We start from the raw sequence: 16,002 nt of genomic DNA, 5'->3' as shown, positions 1-16,002 counted from the left end.
CTCATATTCCGCTTGGGAACCCTGCAGCCCAATGGTATCAATATGGACTTCACAACCTTCAAAATCTCCCCTCCCCCTACCGCATCCCAAAACCAGCCCAGCTTGTCCCTGCCTCCCTAACCTGTCCTTCCTCCCACCTATCCCTCCTCCCATCTCCAGCCCCAGCCCCATCTCCTACCTACTAACCTCATCCCACCCCCTTGACCTGTCCATCCTCCCTGGACTGACCTATCTCCTCCCTAACTCCCCACCTACACTCACCTTTACTGGCTCCATCCCCGCCTCTTTGACCGGTCTGTCTCCTCTCCACCTATCTTCTCCTCTATCCATCTTCTATCCGCCTCCCCCTCTCTCCCTATTTATTTCAGATCCCCCTTCCCCTCCCCCATTTCTGACGAAGGGTCTAGGCCCGAAACGTCAGCCTTCCTGCTCCCCTGATGCTGCTTGGCCTGCTGTGTTCATCCACCTCTACACCTTGTTATCTCAGATTCTCCAGCATCTGCAGTTCCTACTATCTCTGGTAAAACTGAATGGCTTGCTTGGCCATTTCAGAGGGCAACTGAGAGTCAACCACATTGCTGTGGGTCTGGAGTCACATGTAGGTGAGAATGGCAGATTTTCTTTCCCCAAAGGACATTAGTGAACCAGATGGGCTTTTCCAACAATGGGCAATGATTTCATGGTCGTCAGTAGATTTTTAATTCCAGACTTTTTTAAAATTGAATTCAAATTCCACCATCTGCCAGGGTCCCCACAACATTGGCTGGGTTTCTGGATTAATAGTCTCGCAATAATACCACGAGACCAATAGGTGTAGTGACTGTAAGTCAGTATTTTTAAATTTAATTATGGATGAGGACAAAAATTGATTTGAAAATAAAGGTTTTTGAAACGGAGGAAGATTGATTTTAACAGGATAAGGCAGGATCTGGCGAAAGTTGACTGGGAGCAGCTAATTGCAGGAAAATTCACATCAGAGCTTTGGGACTAATTCAAAAGGGTAATAGTGAGAGTGGAGGGGTAACATATTCCTGTAAAGATGAAGGGTGGCACCAACAAGTCAAGAGAGTCCTGGATGCCGAGAGATGTGTATGATTAGATAATTTTTAAAAATGCATTAGAGGAGTCTGGAAAGGGCAGTGAATTACTTAAAAGCAAATTAGAAGAATGAAGAGACAACATGTAAAAACACTGGTGGGTAACAGTAAGGAAAATCCAAAGGCATTTTATCAATACATTAGGGGCTAGAGAATAACCGCAAAAAGAGACATGTCAGAAATATTTAGATGAGCATTTGAAATGCCAACACATACAAGGCCAAGTGTTAGAAAATCAGACTTGAATAGATGGATAGACAAACAGGAGACTGGAAGAACACAGCAAGCCAGGCAGCGTCTGGAGGAAAGGAGCAGTCAAATATTTCGAGTATTACCCTTCTCCAGGACTCCTTCTTCAGTCTTGAAGAAGGGTAATACCGGAAACGTTTGACTGCTCCTTTCCTCCAGATGCTGCCTGACTTGCTGTGTTCTTCCTGCCTCCTGTTTGTCTACCTTGGATCCCAGCATCTGCAGTTTTTTTTGTCTCTTGAGTAGATGGATGTTTGATGAGCAGTGCAGACACGATGCACTGAAAGGCCTCTTTCTATGCTGGACAATTTCTGCGATTTTGTGACTCACTCACACACAGATGTGCGCACACCCACGACACCCTCATGATCACGTGCAAACACATCCACTCACATTATCATTTGCAGACTCTTACACGCACACACACACAAACTGTCACACAACCCACATGTGCAGACGATCTCTTCCTCTCTCACACACAAGACTCTAGTGTCATTGTAACTGTGATACTCTGTCTCTATTGCAGGCTGATATAGGCTTTTTCAGAACTGCCACCGTTCCACATTTTTTTAAAAAGTTGCCTCCCTAACTCAGATTAGAGGAGGGGAATCTCCCTGAAATGTGAGGTTGCTGATGGTTCTACTGAAGTGTAGTTTTGAACAGTATGTTTTTGGTGAGGCTGTTGACGCGGGGCCAATGGAGGCTGAATTGCTCTACGACAGCCGAGTAATTCACACGTTCACCTTCTGTTAATTCCTATCTGCAACATCAATTAAATTGTTTGTAGAAACTAATTGAATGTGGCTTAATCACACATCTTAATAGCTTTACACGGTTTGAACTTCCTGTTAATTCGAGTAATAAAATAAAATGAGTGCGCTGGCTGTGTAATTAGCGAGGTGGCTTGTGAAGAAATTAGTGCTTTATGGCTTGTAATAAAGAGAGTGCTGCCGCCTAATTCTGACGGACTCTTGCTGCAATCTGCTGATTCTGAATTTTTCCTTTTAATTTGCACTTGGCTGCCGAGTGTTAATTGTATTTTAAAGGGACAGGCATGCTTTTACTTTCTCAGTCTCCACCAATGAATTCACCTCCTCACGGCCCTTCCACCCAACTCCTTTTAAAATGCCCTGCTGAAGTTGCAGGCTTCCAATCAAATTTGCCTTCTTGGGCTGTAAATGTTCTCAGATCCATCCAGACGGCACTTGCCTCATTCAAACTAAAAATTGACTGTTGTCTGCCTCACCACCATGGGATGTGAAAGCACAATTCATTCACACTAAAATCCCAGTTATATTCAATATTCAGGGATCACTGCACTGTCAGAGGATCAGCGCTGAAGGAGCGCCGCACTGTCAGAGGGTCAGCGCTGAGGGAGTGCTGCACTGTTGGAGGGTCAGTGCTGAGGGAGCGCCGCACTGTCAGAGGGTCAGAGCTGAGGAAATGCTGCACTGTCGGAGGGTCAGAGCTGAGGAAGTGCCGCACTGTCGAGGGTCAGCATTGAGGGAGCGCCGCACTGTTGGAGTGTCAGCGCTGAGGGAGAGGGCACTGTCGGAGGGTCGGTACTGAGGGAGTGTCACACTGTTGGAGCGTCAGTGCTGAGGGAATGCTGCACTGTCAGAGGGTCAGCGCTGAAGGAGCGCCGCACTGTCGGAGGGTCAGCCCTGACGGAGCGCCTCACTGTCATGGACATACACACCAAGGTACCTCTGATCCTCAGTGCTTCCCAGATTCCTGCTGTTCATCATGTATTCCCTTGCCTTGTTTGCCCCTCCCAAGTTCATCACCTCACACTTACCTGGATTGAAATCCATTTGCCAGTGACTAGCCCATCTGATCAACCCATCTGTATACCTCTGTAATCCTCCTCACTATTTACAATTCTGGCAATTTTTGTATCATCTTGTGAACTTACTGATCAACCTTTCTACATTCAAGTCTAACTCGGTAATCTCAACCACAAGGACCCCAATACTGATCCCTGCAGAACCCCAGATGATACCGGCTTTTAGTCACAAAAACACCCCGCGACCATCACTCTCTGTTTCCTGCCACTCAGCCAATTCTGGATCCAATTAGCCAAATTTCCTTATCATTTTCTAATTACTGCACAAATTATTGGAAGCATTTTTAAATGATCAGGTAAACTGTCACTTAGAAAGGCACGGAATAATCAAGAATATTCAGCATTTATTTGTTAATTGAAGATTGTACCCGATTAACTTGATTGAATTTTTGGAGGAAGATTGATGAGAGTAGTGCAGTTGTAATCTGCATGGATTTTAGCAAGGCTTTTGAAAAGATCCCAAATGGCAAACTGGTTAAAAAACAATACAAGCCCATGGGATGCAGGGAAATGCAGTGACCCAGACACAACATTGACTCAGTGGCAAGAAACAAAGGGCAATGATTGACAAGCATTTCTGCAAATGATAGGCTGTTTACATTGGATTCATTACAATGTCCCCCACTTGCTGAAATCTTTTTTTAGTCACCAGTACAAGGGAATTGATAAAAATATTTACAGATGACACAACTGCCAGCCACATGGCTGATATTGTGGGGGAAAGCTGGCGACTGCAAAAAGATATCGATGGGCTGGTCAGGAGAAGTGAACTTGGTAGATGGACTATAATGTAGGATAATGTGAGGTTATGCATTTTGGCAAGATGGCTAGAGAATATTATCTGAATGGAGAAAGACCGCAGAAAACTGTGAAATAGAGGGATTTGAGAGTCCGCATTGCTTGAATTTTGCAGTATTATTGCAAAACTATTAATCCAGAGACTGAGGTAATGTTCTGGGCTCCTAGGTTCAAATCCTGCCATGATTGGTGGTGGAATTTGATATCAGTAACAATCTGGAATTAAGAGTTTAATGATGACCATCATCGATTGTTGGAAAAACCCATCTGGTTCACTAATGTCCTTTAGGGAAGGAAACGGCTGTTCTTACCTGGTTTGGCCTACATGTGACTCCAGACCCACAGCAATGTGGCTAACTCTTAACTATCCTCTGGACAATTAGGGATGGGTAATAAATGCTGGTCCAGCAACAATACCCATATCCAAGAAATGAATTTGAAAAAAGTCACGAAAAGTTAGCATCCGGTTCAGCGGGTAATAGGTAAGGCAATTAGAATGTTGGCCTTTATTTCAGACCAGATTGACTATAGACCTTGCTGACACCAGCCGAACAAATTCCGGACCACGTTGACTCCAGACCGTGCTGCCACCAGATGATGCTGATTCCAGACCACGCTGTCTCCAGACTGCACTGATTGTAGACCACAATACTCTCAGTTCCTTTGTCGAGATGAATAGGAATTTCAGTACTTCTGGCAATAGATTGTTGCAAATACTTTAGCCTTATCTTTTGTACTGATGTGCTGAGACTTGTGGAGCCTTCCCCTCCACTGAGTTGTCTAATTGTTCACCACCATTCACGACTGGATGTGGCAGGACTTCAGAGCTTCAGTCTGATCCGTTGGTTGTTGGATCATTGATCTTCTGTTGTAGTTCCACTGGTTATACTGCATTTTAATGCATGGTCATAAGAAATCAGTGCAGATCTAAGTTTCTGATTGGCTATATGGGTGATTTACTGGTGGCGGTTATGGTTAAAAAAAAGGTCACGGTGAGTTGGTGATGAGAAAGCTGCTCAGTAGTGTGTAAGAGCACTTCTGGATAACAAGAAAAGAAATTGGTGCAGGAGTGGGCCATTCAGTCCATTAAACCTGTTCTGCCATTCAACAGAATCCCTACAGTATGCAAAAAGGCCATTTGGCTGATGGAGTCTGCACCAACCCTCCAAAGAGCATTCTACCCAGACCAGCCCCCTGACCCTATCCCTGTAACCCCACATTAACCATGGTCAATCCACCTAACCTGCATGTCTTTGGACTGTGGGAGGAAACAGGAGCACCCAGGGGAAACCCACACAGACACATGAAGAATATGCTAACTCCACACAGACAGTCACCCAAGGCTTGAATTGAACCCAAGTCCCTGACACTGTGAGGCAGCAGTGCTAACTACTGAGCCACCCTAATAATGATTTGTAGCTGATCTGATTCTGTCCTTAACTTCACTTTCCTGCCTGCCCCTCATCAGGCATGATTCTGTTTTCAATCAAAAAAGTGTCAAGCTCTTGCTTGACTCTGTTCAATGATGCAGGCTCCACTGCTTGCTTGGGGAGGAAATATTAAACACTGGCAGCTCCTTTGGGAGAAGTAATTGCTCCTGACCTCCATATTAAATGAATGTGGTAATTCCAGAATGCACTGACAATGGATCACACTTACTCTGGAACACACTGATTCCAGACAGCGCTGACTGCAGACTGTGCTGACCCCAAACCACGCTGACTCGTGACTGGACTGATTGCAGACCGCACTGACTCTGGAAAGCATTGATTCCAGACAGCGCTGACTCTGGACCATGCTGACTCCTGACTGCGCTGATTGCAGATTGCACTAATTACAGACTGCACTGATTCCAGATTGTGCTGATTCTCTTCTGCCCTGATGCAGGACCACACTGATTCCAGATCGCACTCATTCCAGACCACGCTGATTCAAGACCGCACTGATTCTAGTCTGCCCTGAAGCGGGACCGCATTGATTCCAAACCGCACTGGCTCCAGCCTGCACTGAATGTGGACTGCTCTAACTCTGGTGTCTGCTAATATACTCTGATCTCCTTTAAGTATAATGGGAGTCATTCTTATTGAGATGTGAGTAATTGAAGTCTGGACATCTCTGCAGCCACCAAAGCAGTTAATTCTGTGATAGATGCTGATGAGCTTGTAGCTTGTAAATGTACATGCTCCAAAACCCCAAATTCTGAAAGCTGTGTTTACATTTCATGTCTTTCTCTGGGCTAAGTCTCCTTTTTCTCCATGCACAAAATGTTACCACAATATGTCATATTTTCACAAACCATTCGTAATTTTTGAAAGTTTCAGTTAGTGAACAAAAAAACTGCCCCCTTTTCATTGAAGAGAATGTTGTGTCACCTGGTTCTACCTCTAGATGCCCAGTGCCAGTTTGTTGGTAAACTCCATGCCTGGTTATTTATGTTGCTGCCTCAGGGACGGATATCGTTTCTAATGCTCTCTCTCTCTGCTGCCCATTAGGATTATATGCAGAATGTTCATGGTAAGGAAATTGACCTGCTACGGACAACGGTTAAAGTGCCAGGCAAGAGGCCTCCACGGGCAACAGCCGGTAATGCTCCAAGTGCCAGCCCCAAAACTAATGGGCTCACCAAGGACAGGAGTAACCTGCAACTGGCTGCGAATCCGGGTAAGTGATGGTGCTTTTCCAACAGGTGCTTGCACTGTGCTGGATTGTTTGGAGGATGTTCACACTTTGTGACTGTAGTGAACTTTGAATCATTGCAGGGGCAACATTGGTGTCAGTGTTAGACTATTGCTTACACTTCATTGGTTCAAATTTAGGATCAGGGCTGGTTAACAATCAGTATCAGTGATTGTTGTTGGTGGGATCAATGGCAGTGATTAGTGTTGGTGATCAGTGTAAGTGATCAATATCGGTGATCACTGGTGATCAATGTAAGTGATCAATATCGGTGAGTGGTGTTGGTGATCAGTGTAAGTGATCAATATCGGTGATCGGTGTTGGTGATCAGTGTTGATGTCTGGTCTGTGGTCAGTGTTGGGGCTGGTTGGTGCCATTGTTTGGTGTCAGTGATCTGTTTTGGTGCAGTTGGTGATCTGTTTTGGTGCCCGTTGATGTTTAGTGCCAGTTTAACTCTAGTGATACACATATCTCTGCTGATGAAAATAGAAGATCAGTTCATATGGCAAACAGAAACTGTTGAATCTTTGGTTGGAATGAAATGAAAGTGGTGATTGTGACTGTTTGAAAATTCAGCCTCTTAAACAGATAATTGAGGTAGGGATATTGGTGATTCTGCAGTATCTTATAAAGGATATAACATTAATTACCTGGAAGCTTGAGTTCTAAACTGGACGGAACCAGGTATCAAACTATGTTTGATTTGTGTTTCACACTGTGTGGTTTAAGAAATGGAGGAAATAGTTTAAGTTTCATTTTTGAGTTCTGCAGTTTCAGGCTGTTAGAGGATTTGTTTCCAAACATTTTAATAAGTGTTTTTAAACCTTTTAGATGAATTATTTAATAATTTTGAAACAAAGGGAAAAAATAGAAACATAGATGTTCTGTTACATAGCCAGAAGGTGTCCCACAATACAGGGAGACAGAAGTGAAAATAAAAGACAAGAGCCATCAGAACTTCAAGTATTGTGCTGGTTTATTTCAGAGAGAGAAGCAGGGCATTCAGAGCAAAAAAAGTCTTGTAGCAGCAATCATACAGTTTAGCAGTCTCTAATGCAGTCTGGGCAGAAGAAAAGAAGTCCTGAGTGGCTTAAAAGCACTCAGTAAGAGTAAATCTCCAGATTTAGAAGTGTCTGTGGAAGAGGAGTTTAAGGAACCCATGCAGGAAATAAATGGAAACCAAAAGAACTGCGGATGCTGTAAATCAGGAACAGAAACAAAGTTGCTGGAAAAGCTCAGCAGGTCTGGCAGCATCTGTGAAGGAGAAAACAGAGTTAACCTTTCGGGTCCAGTGACCCTTCCTCAGAACTGATGGTGGCTGGGAAAACATCAGTTTATACGTCAGTTAAACGTCAGTTTTCCCAGCCACCATCAACTCTGAGGAAGGGTCACCGGATCCGAAATGTTAACTCTGTTTTCTCCTTCACAGATGCTGCCAGATCTGCTGAGCGTTTCCAGCAACTTTGTTTTTGTTCAGGAAATAAATGGGCTGTGTTAACTCTTGTGTTAAGTGACTCAGGAAGAGGCATTAACGAAAGAAATCGCACTGAGTGAATGCAAAGGATTTCTGAGTAGAAACCAATTTCCGACACAATATTGAACAAGGAAACTGGGTTCATAAAGGCTGCAATGAGGAATTTTTGTTGTGTGAAGGGGATTTTGTGTACTGACTGGCTCTGACACAGTGTAGGATTAGACTGAGTGGAGCAGGCTACAGGGCTGCCAAGCTCCTCCCCTATCACTGTTGTGCCAAAAACTGATTGACTTGCAAAGAGCTTTTGTATTTCTCATGGGATGTGGGCTTCACTGGCTAGGTCAGCATTTATTACCCATTCCTAGATGCTCTCAAGAAGGTATTGGTGAATTATATTCTTGAACACTACAATCTTTGTACTGTAGGTTAACCCACAATGCTATTAGGGAGGGAGTTCCAGGTTTTTGACCCAGCAGCAGTGAAGGAGTGGCGATATATTTCCAAGTCAGGATTGTGAGTGGCTTGGAGGGGAACTTGCAAGTGATGCTGCCCTTGTCCGTCTAGATGAAAGTGGTTGTGGGTTTGGAAGGTTCTATTGAAAGAGCCATGGTGAGTTACTACAGTGCATCTTGTAGATGGTACACACTGCTGCTCCTGTGTGTTGGTGATGAACAGAATGTGTATTGAAGATGGTTGATGGGTTGACAGTCAAAGGGATTGTTTTGTCCTGTATAGTGTCAAGCTTCTTGAGAGTGTTGCACTCATCCAAACAAATGGGTAGTATTTATAAACTCCAGACTTGTGCCTTGTGGATAGTGGACAGTCATTAAGGAGTCAGGAGGTGAGCGACTCATTATAATATTTCTAGCTTCTGACGAGCTCTTGCAGCCACAGTGATTACTAGGCTTGTCCAGTTCAGTTTCTAGTTAATGGTAACCCTCAGGATACTGACAATGAGGGATTCAGTGATGATAATGCCATTGAAAATCAAGAGAAAATAGATTCTATCTTGTTTGAGATAGTCATTGTCTGACACTTGTGAGGTATGAATGTCATCGCCACACATTAGTCCAATCTGGATATTCTCCAGGTCTTGCTGCATTTGAACAGGAATCAGTGTTATGAAGTTGGGTAGAGAATTGTGAGGTGGAAGGCAGGAAGCTAAAATGTTGGTTGCTTTAAGAGATTTGTGATTTGTCTGTACTTAGAAATATTTAAAAAATGTGTCTGTTGGTAATAGCTGAAGTTGCCAGTGCAGAGAGCCTCAAAAAGTGAAACAAGTGTATCAAAAATGCATTACTTGTTTTGATGTTGTGACAAGTTTGAATTCAGCCAATTAATTTAAACGAAGAACCTAGAAACAGAAAGCCAACTGAATTTAAAATCTGATGGTGTTGACAACCTAAAAGCAATCTTACTATAAGAATTTGATTGTCATTACGGGTATATAAAACGAGGGCATTTGGAAAATCGATGAGAGACAACTGTGATCTGCCAGAGTTAGCACCATTCTGCTCTCAGAGAAAGCCCATCTAATTAATCAAATGTACCATGGTATTTTAGCTCAAAGTCCTTATTGAAGAAATTATAGAGATAAAACATCCTTGACAGCGAAATTAGCAGAAGACATTTTTGAAGAGGGTGGAGACGACAGAATATTCCAGAAGAGAGTCAATGCGAACTTGGAGAGATTAAGTTATAATTTATGGCTTCTTATTAATTGGGTTTATATTAATGGGACTTGTCTTTATTTAAACAACATTCCAATAGAATTTAAACCAGTTAGGAAGTAGTTAGTAGTTTAAGGGTGAATTGTCAGTTTGTTAGTAATTTTGTTAATTTGTTCATTGTTGGGTTAAATAAATACATTGTTTCTTGTTACTTGTAAAGTGGAGATCAGGGATTTTCTTTCTTTTAACCACTCATTTAATAGATTACAAGGGGAAAGACGAGCTTCTCTGGGTGTTTCAGGGGTAATTATTAGAGGAGAACCCCTACTCCTACCATAGCGGATGGGGGCTTGTGTTTTAGTTTAATTATCGGAGGGGTTCGGCCATTCCCTATCATAATAACAATAGAGGGTTCAAGTCCGGGATCTGGATGGATTTAGACAGATCAAGTCCGGGATCTGGATGGTTTGAGTGCGGGATCTGGACGCTGCGTGTACGGGATCTGAACGGATTTAGGTAGATTTAAACAGACTTGGGGATTACTGTCCTAGATCTTTAAATAAAACTTAGGTGAGAACAAAGTCTGTTTAATTTCTGTTACTTGTTGTTGGTTAAATTAAAAGTGAGAAATGGCTCTTAACATTGTTAAAGAGGTACTGAGGTTTGAAGATGCTTCCCAAATTTGCCAAGAAAGTTCAGAAAAACGGAGGAAGGGATATACTATTAGAATTAACAAACAGATCAGAATTGGATTTAACTCAGGATAAAAGGAAAGCTGAAATTGTAATGGAGTTACTCAAGCACTTAGGTATATCAGATAAGCAGGCAAGTGCAGTGGAGTTAGAAAAACTTAGATTGCAAATGAGACAACTGGAGTTAGAGAATGAAAGGAAGGCGAGAGAGTTTGAATTACGATTACAAGCAGAAGAAAGGGAAAGAAGAGCCATGTTAGAAGATAAAGAAAGGGAGAGAAGGTTCTTAGCTGAGCAAAAAGAAAGAGAGGGAGAAAGAGAGAGAGAGTTTGAACTTTAGAAGTTTCAAACTGAACAGGAAAGTCAATTTAAAAGGATGGAGATGAAGATAAAAGAGGCTCAGTCAGGAGGAGAATGATGAGCAACCCCATGATAGCCAAAGACATTGTAGGGATGGTATACAAATGTGTTAAAACATTACCAAAATTCAATGAAAAAGATGTAGAAACCTTTTTGATTTCATTTGAGAAACTGACTAGGCAGATGAATTGGCCAGAGGATATGTAGGTAATGTTAATTCGGACCAAGTTGGTAGGCAGGGCGAGTGAGGTATTCGCAGCACTGTCAGATGAGTTGTCAAGAGATTATGGAGAGGTTAAACAGGCTATTTCGAGTGCCTATGAATTGATACCAGAAGCATATAGACAACGGTTCAGAAACATAAAGAAGGAACCAAGTCAGATTTATGTCGAATTCGAAAGAATTAAACAGAGCAACTTTGATAGATGGGTGAGGGCATTAAAGGTAGAAAGTACAAATGAGGATCTTAGAGAGATTATTGTGCTGGAGGATTTTAAAAATTCACTTCCAGAGATAATAAGGACTCATATTGAGGAACAGAAAGTTACCAAAGTAAGAAGAGCTGCAGAGATGGCGGATGAATATGCATTAGTCCATAAATTAAAATTTAGCTTCCAACAGCAATTTCATGCTGTGAGGGATAGAAATTGGGAAAAAGGGAGATCCTTCACTGAAAAACAAAAAGTAGATCACACTGGGAGCTGTTTACTACAGATGAAAAAAGAAACCCAAGCGGGTGAATAGGAGGCATGAAACTTCAGGTGTTTTCACTGCAATAAGGTAGGACACACAAAGTCGCAGTGCTGATGGTTTAAGAAAGGCACTAGGAAAAAGGATGTGGTAAAAGAGGCTCAACCAATGGGATTATTTAAGGTAGTAAAGGGTGCCCGATCTCTACAAAGACTTCACCTCTGTGGGTAAGGTTTACTCAGGAAGAACAGGGAGAGAAGGTAAAGAAGTTAAAATATTGAGAGATACGGGAGCTGGTCAATCTCTAATAGTAAGAGATGAAAGTATTTTCACTCCCTCTGAAATGTTACCTGAGACAGCGGTAACCTGTGGAATAGATGGACAGAGGTTTAACATTCCCCTGTGTGAGATAAGGTTGGAAAGTCCAATCAAGACTGGGGAAGTTAAAGTGGGAGTGATTAAATGAGTGCCAATTCCAGGAATACAGTTTGTTCTTGGAAACACCTGGCAGGAACAAAACTGGGAGTGACATCCCTTGCAGGGGAGAAGCTGAAGAAAAACCAGGAACTGAAGAGTTAAAAGAAAAATTTTCCAGACTGTGTGGTGTCAAGATCCCATAGTCAAAGGTTAAAGCAAGAGGGGAAAACCAAAGAGAAAGATGAAGGAGTTAAGGTCCAGTTAGCTGACACCCTGTTTGACAAAATGATCAAGGAAGAACCTAAACAGGTAGAGGGTCAGGCAAAGGTGTTTAGTTCTGATACATTACTGGAGTTACGACAAAAAGATGAGACAATTAATGATCTATATCGTAAAGCTTACTCGAAAAAGCAATCAGAATATATTTCCGACTGTTATTATTTTAAGGATTCTATCCTTATTATTTCAAGGATTCTATCCTTGAAAAGAATCCTAAGGTGAAAATGGAGACCTTGGCAGGTTGGTGCGGATGTGAAATGAGTGGAAGTGCACCAGGTTGCGTTGCCGCTAGCTTACGGATAGCAAGTTTTACGGGTAGCACATGAATTACTGGTAAGAGGTTATTTAGGAGTGAGGAAGACTCAGGCTAAAATACAAAAGCACTTCTATTGGCCTGGATTGCATGAGGATGTAGTTGAATTTTGCTGTACCTGTCATATATGTCAAATGATAGAAAAGCCATAGGAAGTAATAAAACTAGCATCTTTGGAAAGGGAACCAGAGAAAAAGCTATTGGTTACTGCCCCACAGAGTGAGGAATCAGAATCTGAATCATTTGATTTTGATGTGCCTCGAAGTAAGTTAAACAATGAGGGAGTTCTTAGAGAATGGAATAGGATAGTGAGCTATCTGTCTCAGGAACAGAGGACTGAATTGAAAGGCATGGAATATGAGGGCATCTGTGGGAATAGAACAGGGAGGACTAGTACTATAATGCATGAGGTTGATGTAGGGAATGCTGTTCCAAAAAAACGGCACCCCTACAGGCTTATAGCTCTTAAAGCCGCACAGGTACAGAAGGAAGGGGAAGCGATATTGCAAGAAGACGTCATCGAGCCAAGTCAAAGTGAATAGAAGTCTGATGGTACTCAACAGTTCTGCATGGATTGTTGGAAAGTCAACGCCATAACTATAAGACCATAAGACATTAGGAGCTGAAATTGGACCATGCAGCCCATCAGATCTGCTCTGCCACTCAATCATGGCTGATAAGTTTCTCAACTCTATTCTCCTGCTTTCTCCCCGTGATCCTCTGCTAACCCTTGATCCCCTTGACAGTGAAGAATCTATCTATCTACGTCTTAAATATACTGGATGACCTGGCCTCCGCAGCCTTCTGTGGGAGTGAATTCCATAGATTCACCACTCTCTGGCTGAAGAAGTTTCTCCTTATCTCTGTTCTAAAAGATCTTCCCTTTACTCTAAGACTGTGCCCTCGGGTCCTAGTCTGTCCTACCAGTGGAAACATCTTCCCAACATCCATTCTATCCAGGCCATTCAGTGTTCTGTAAGTTTCAATTAAATCCCCCCTCATCCTTCTAAACTCCATTGAGTATAGACCCAGAGTCCTCAAACATTCCTCATATGTTCAGCTTTTAATTCCTGGGAACTAAATTGGACTCATACCCAATTTGAAGGCTGGAGGACTGTGTGGAAAAAGTTGGACAAGCCACGTATGTCACCAAGTTGGACTTACTCTGTGGTTACTGGCAAGTACCTTTATCAGGGACAGCAAAAGAAGTTTTTGCATTTGTAACCCCAAATGAACTGTATCAATTCAAAGTAATACCCTTTGGTATGAAGAATGCGCCAGCCACATTTCAAAGACTTATGAACAGAGTTGTGGCAGGACTGAATAATTGTGCTGTCTATATAGATAATGTCGTCATCTTTATCCATTCATGGAAAGAACACATCGTGTATTTAGCAGAGCTCTTTGAAAGACTAAGGGAGGCAAAACTGGTTATAAACTTAGCAAAGACTGAATTCGTGAAGGCAGAAGTGATGTTCTTGGAACATAACATCGACATGGAAGGATCACCCCGAGGAACATAAAGACGAAGGCCATCAAGGAATTTCCAAGACCATCCTTGAAGAAAGAGGTGCTTCAATTTTTGGGACTGAGCGGATTCTACTCGAAGTTTGTGTCGAACTTTAGTAGCGTGGTGGTACCACTGATGGATTTGCTAAAGAAGAACACAAAATTTCGGTGGACAGAACAATGCAAGGAGGCATTTGAGAATTTAAAACCGTATTAACCACTGCACCAGTTTTAGCTACAAAATGTCTCGAAACTCTTTAAAGTCGCTATTGATGCCAGCAATGTAGGGGTTGGAGCTGTATTGATGCAGGAGGATGATGGCGGAATTAAAAGGCCAATTGGATATTTTTCTTGTGTGTTTTTTTTTGGAGATGGTTGTGTATTCACACCCCGAGCATCTCACGTTTTTCTAAAAATTTAAGGACAAAAATATGAGACTATTTCATTGGAGTCTTATGTTATAAGCTTTTAACTTAAAAATTGTACATGTTGCGGAATGGAAACATTTTATTGTAGATGAGTTATCACAGGTTTAAAGAAAATGTCCAGATAAGATAGAACCGGTATGGTCCAATGTTATATATATTTAGAATTAGTATGAAAGGTATAACTTTAGAGTACTGAATTATGTATTTCATGGTAATAGTCTTAAGATTTAGAAAAAAGAAGCCATCTTTCTAGAAATTTAAAAAAAAACTATGTTTGTGAGCAGCAGCTGAAGTTGCCAGTAAAGAGAGCCTCAAAAAGTGAAACAAGTGTATCAAAAATGCATTTTTGGTGGCAGGCAAAAAGGCAGTCTTATTTTGATAACAAAGTGTGGAACTGGAGGAACACAGCAGGCCAGGCAGTATCAGAGGAGCAGGAAAGCTGTTCCTTTTTCTGAAGAAGGGTCCTGGGAAGGGTCTTGACCTGAAACGACAGCTTTCCTGCTCCTCTGATGCTGCCTGGCCTGCTGTGTTTCTCCAGCTCCACATTTTGTTATCTCTGACTTCAGCATCTGCAGTTCTTGCTATCTCAGTCTTGTTCTGATGTTGTGACAATGAGTTTGAATTCGGCCAATTAATTTAAACGAAGCACCTAGAAACAGAAAGCCAATTGAATTTAAATCTGATGGTGTTGACAACCTAAAACCAATCTTACTATAAGAATTTGATTGTTATTACGGGTATACAAGATAAGGGCATTTGGAAAATCGGAGAGCCAACTGTCATCTGAAAGAGAGAGACAACTGTGATCTGCCAGAGTTAGCACCATTCTGCTCTCAGAGAAAGCCCATCTAATTAATCAAAAGTACCATGGTATTTTAGCTCAAAGTCCTCATTGAAGAAATTATACAGATAAAACTTCCTTGACAGCAGAATTAACAGAAGAAAGGCATTTGTGAAGAGAGTGGAGACGAACAGAATATTCCAGACGACAGTCAATGCGAACTTGAAGAAATTAAGTTATAATTTATGGCTTCTTATTAATTGGCTTTATATTAATAGGACTTGTCTTTATTTAAACAGTATTCCAGTAGAATTTAGACCAGTTAGGAAGTAGTTAGTAGTCTAAGTGGGAATTTTGTTAATTTGTTCATTGTTGGGTTAAATAAATACATTGTTTCTTGTTACTTGTAAAGTGGAGATCAGGGATTTTCTTCCTTCTAACCACTCATTTAATAGATTACAAGGGGAAAGGCAACCTTCTCTGGGAGTTTCGGGGGTAATTATTAGAGGGGAACCCCTACTCCTATCATAACGGATATGGGTTTATGTTTTAGTTTAATTATCGGAGGGGTTCAGCTATTCCCCATCGTAACTTCAGTCACAAATGCTGCTGAACATGTGCAAAATCATTAGCAAACATCCCACTTTTGACCTTATGATGGAGGGAAGATCATTGATGAAGCAGCTGAATATGGTTGAGCCTAGGACACTACCCTGAGGAACT

The 16,002-nt window shown here is 42.0% G+C and overlaps 1 protein-coding gene across 2 annotated transcripts in view; it reads left to right on the top strand.

Moving 5' to 3' along the window:
• LOC109919584 (arf-GAP with GTPase, ANK repeat and PH domain-containing protein 3-like) overlaps positions 1–16,002 on the top strand; it is a 531,088-nt gene that overhangs the window by 397,567 nt on the left and 117,519 nt on the right. For both annotated transcript variants that reach the window (XM_048596313.1, XM_048596312.1), the window contains exon 11: positions 6,483–6,651. In XM_048596313.1, coding sequence (XP_048452270.1) covers positions 6,483–6,651 — 169 coding nt within the window. The remainder of the gene's footprint in view (positions 1–6,482; positions 6,652–16,002) is intronic.

Source organism: Rhincodon typus, chromosome 4, assembly GCF_021869965.1.
Source record: "Rhincodon typus isolate 14 chromosome 4, sRhiTyp1.1, whole genome shotgun sequence".
Classification (NCBI taxonomy): domain Eukaryota; kingdom Metazoa; phylum Chordata; class Chondrichthyes; order Orectolobiformes; family Rhincodontidae; genus Rhincodon; species Rhincodon typus.
This window is presented reverse-complemented; position numbering and strand designations above follow the sequence as displayed.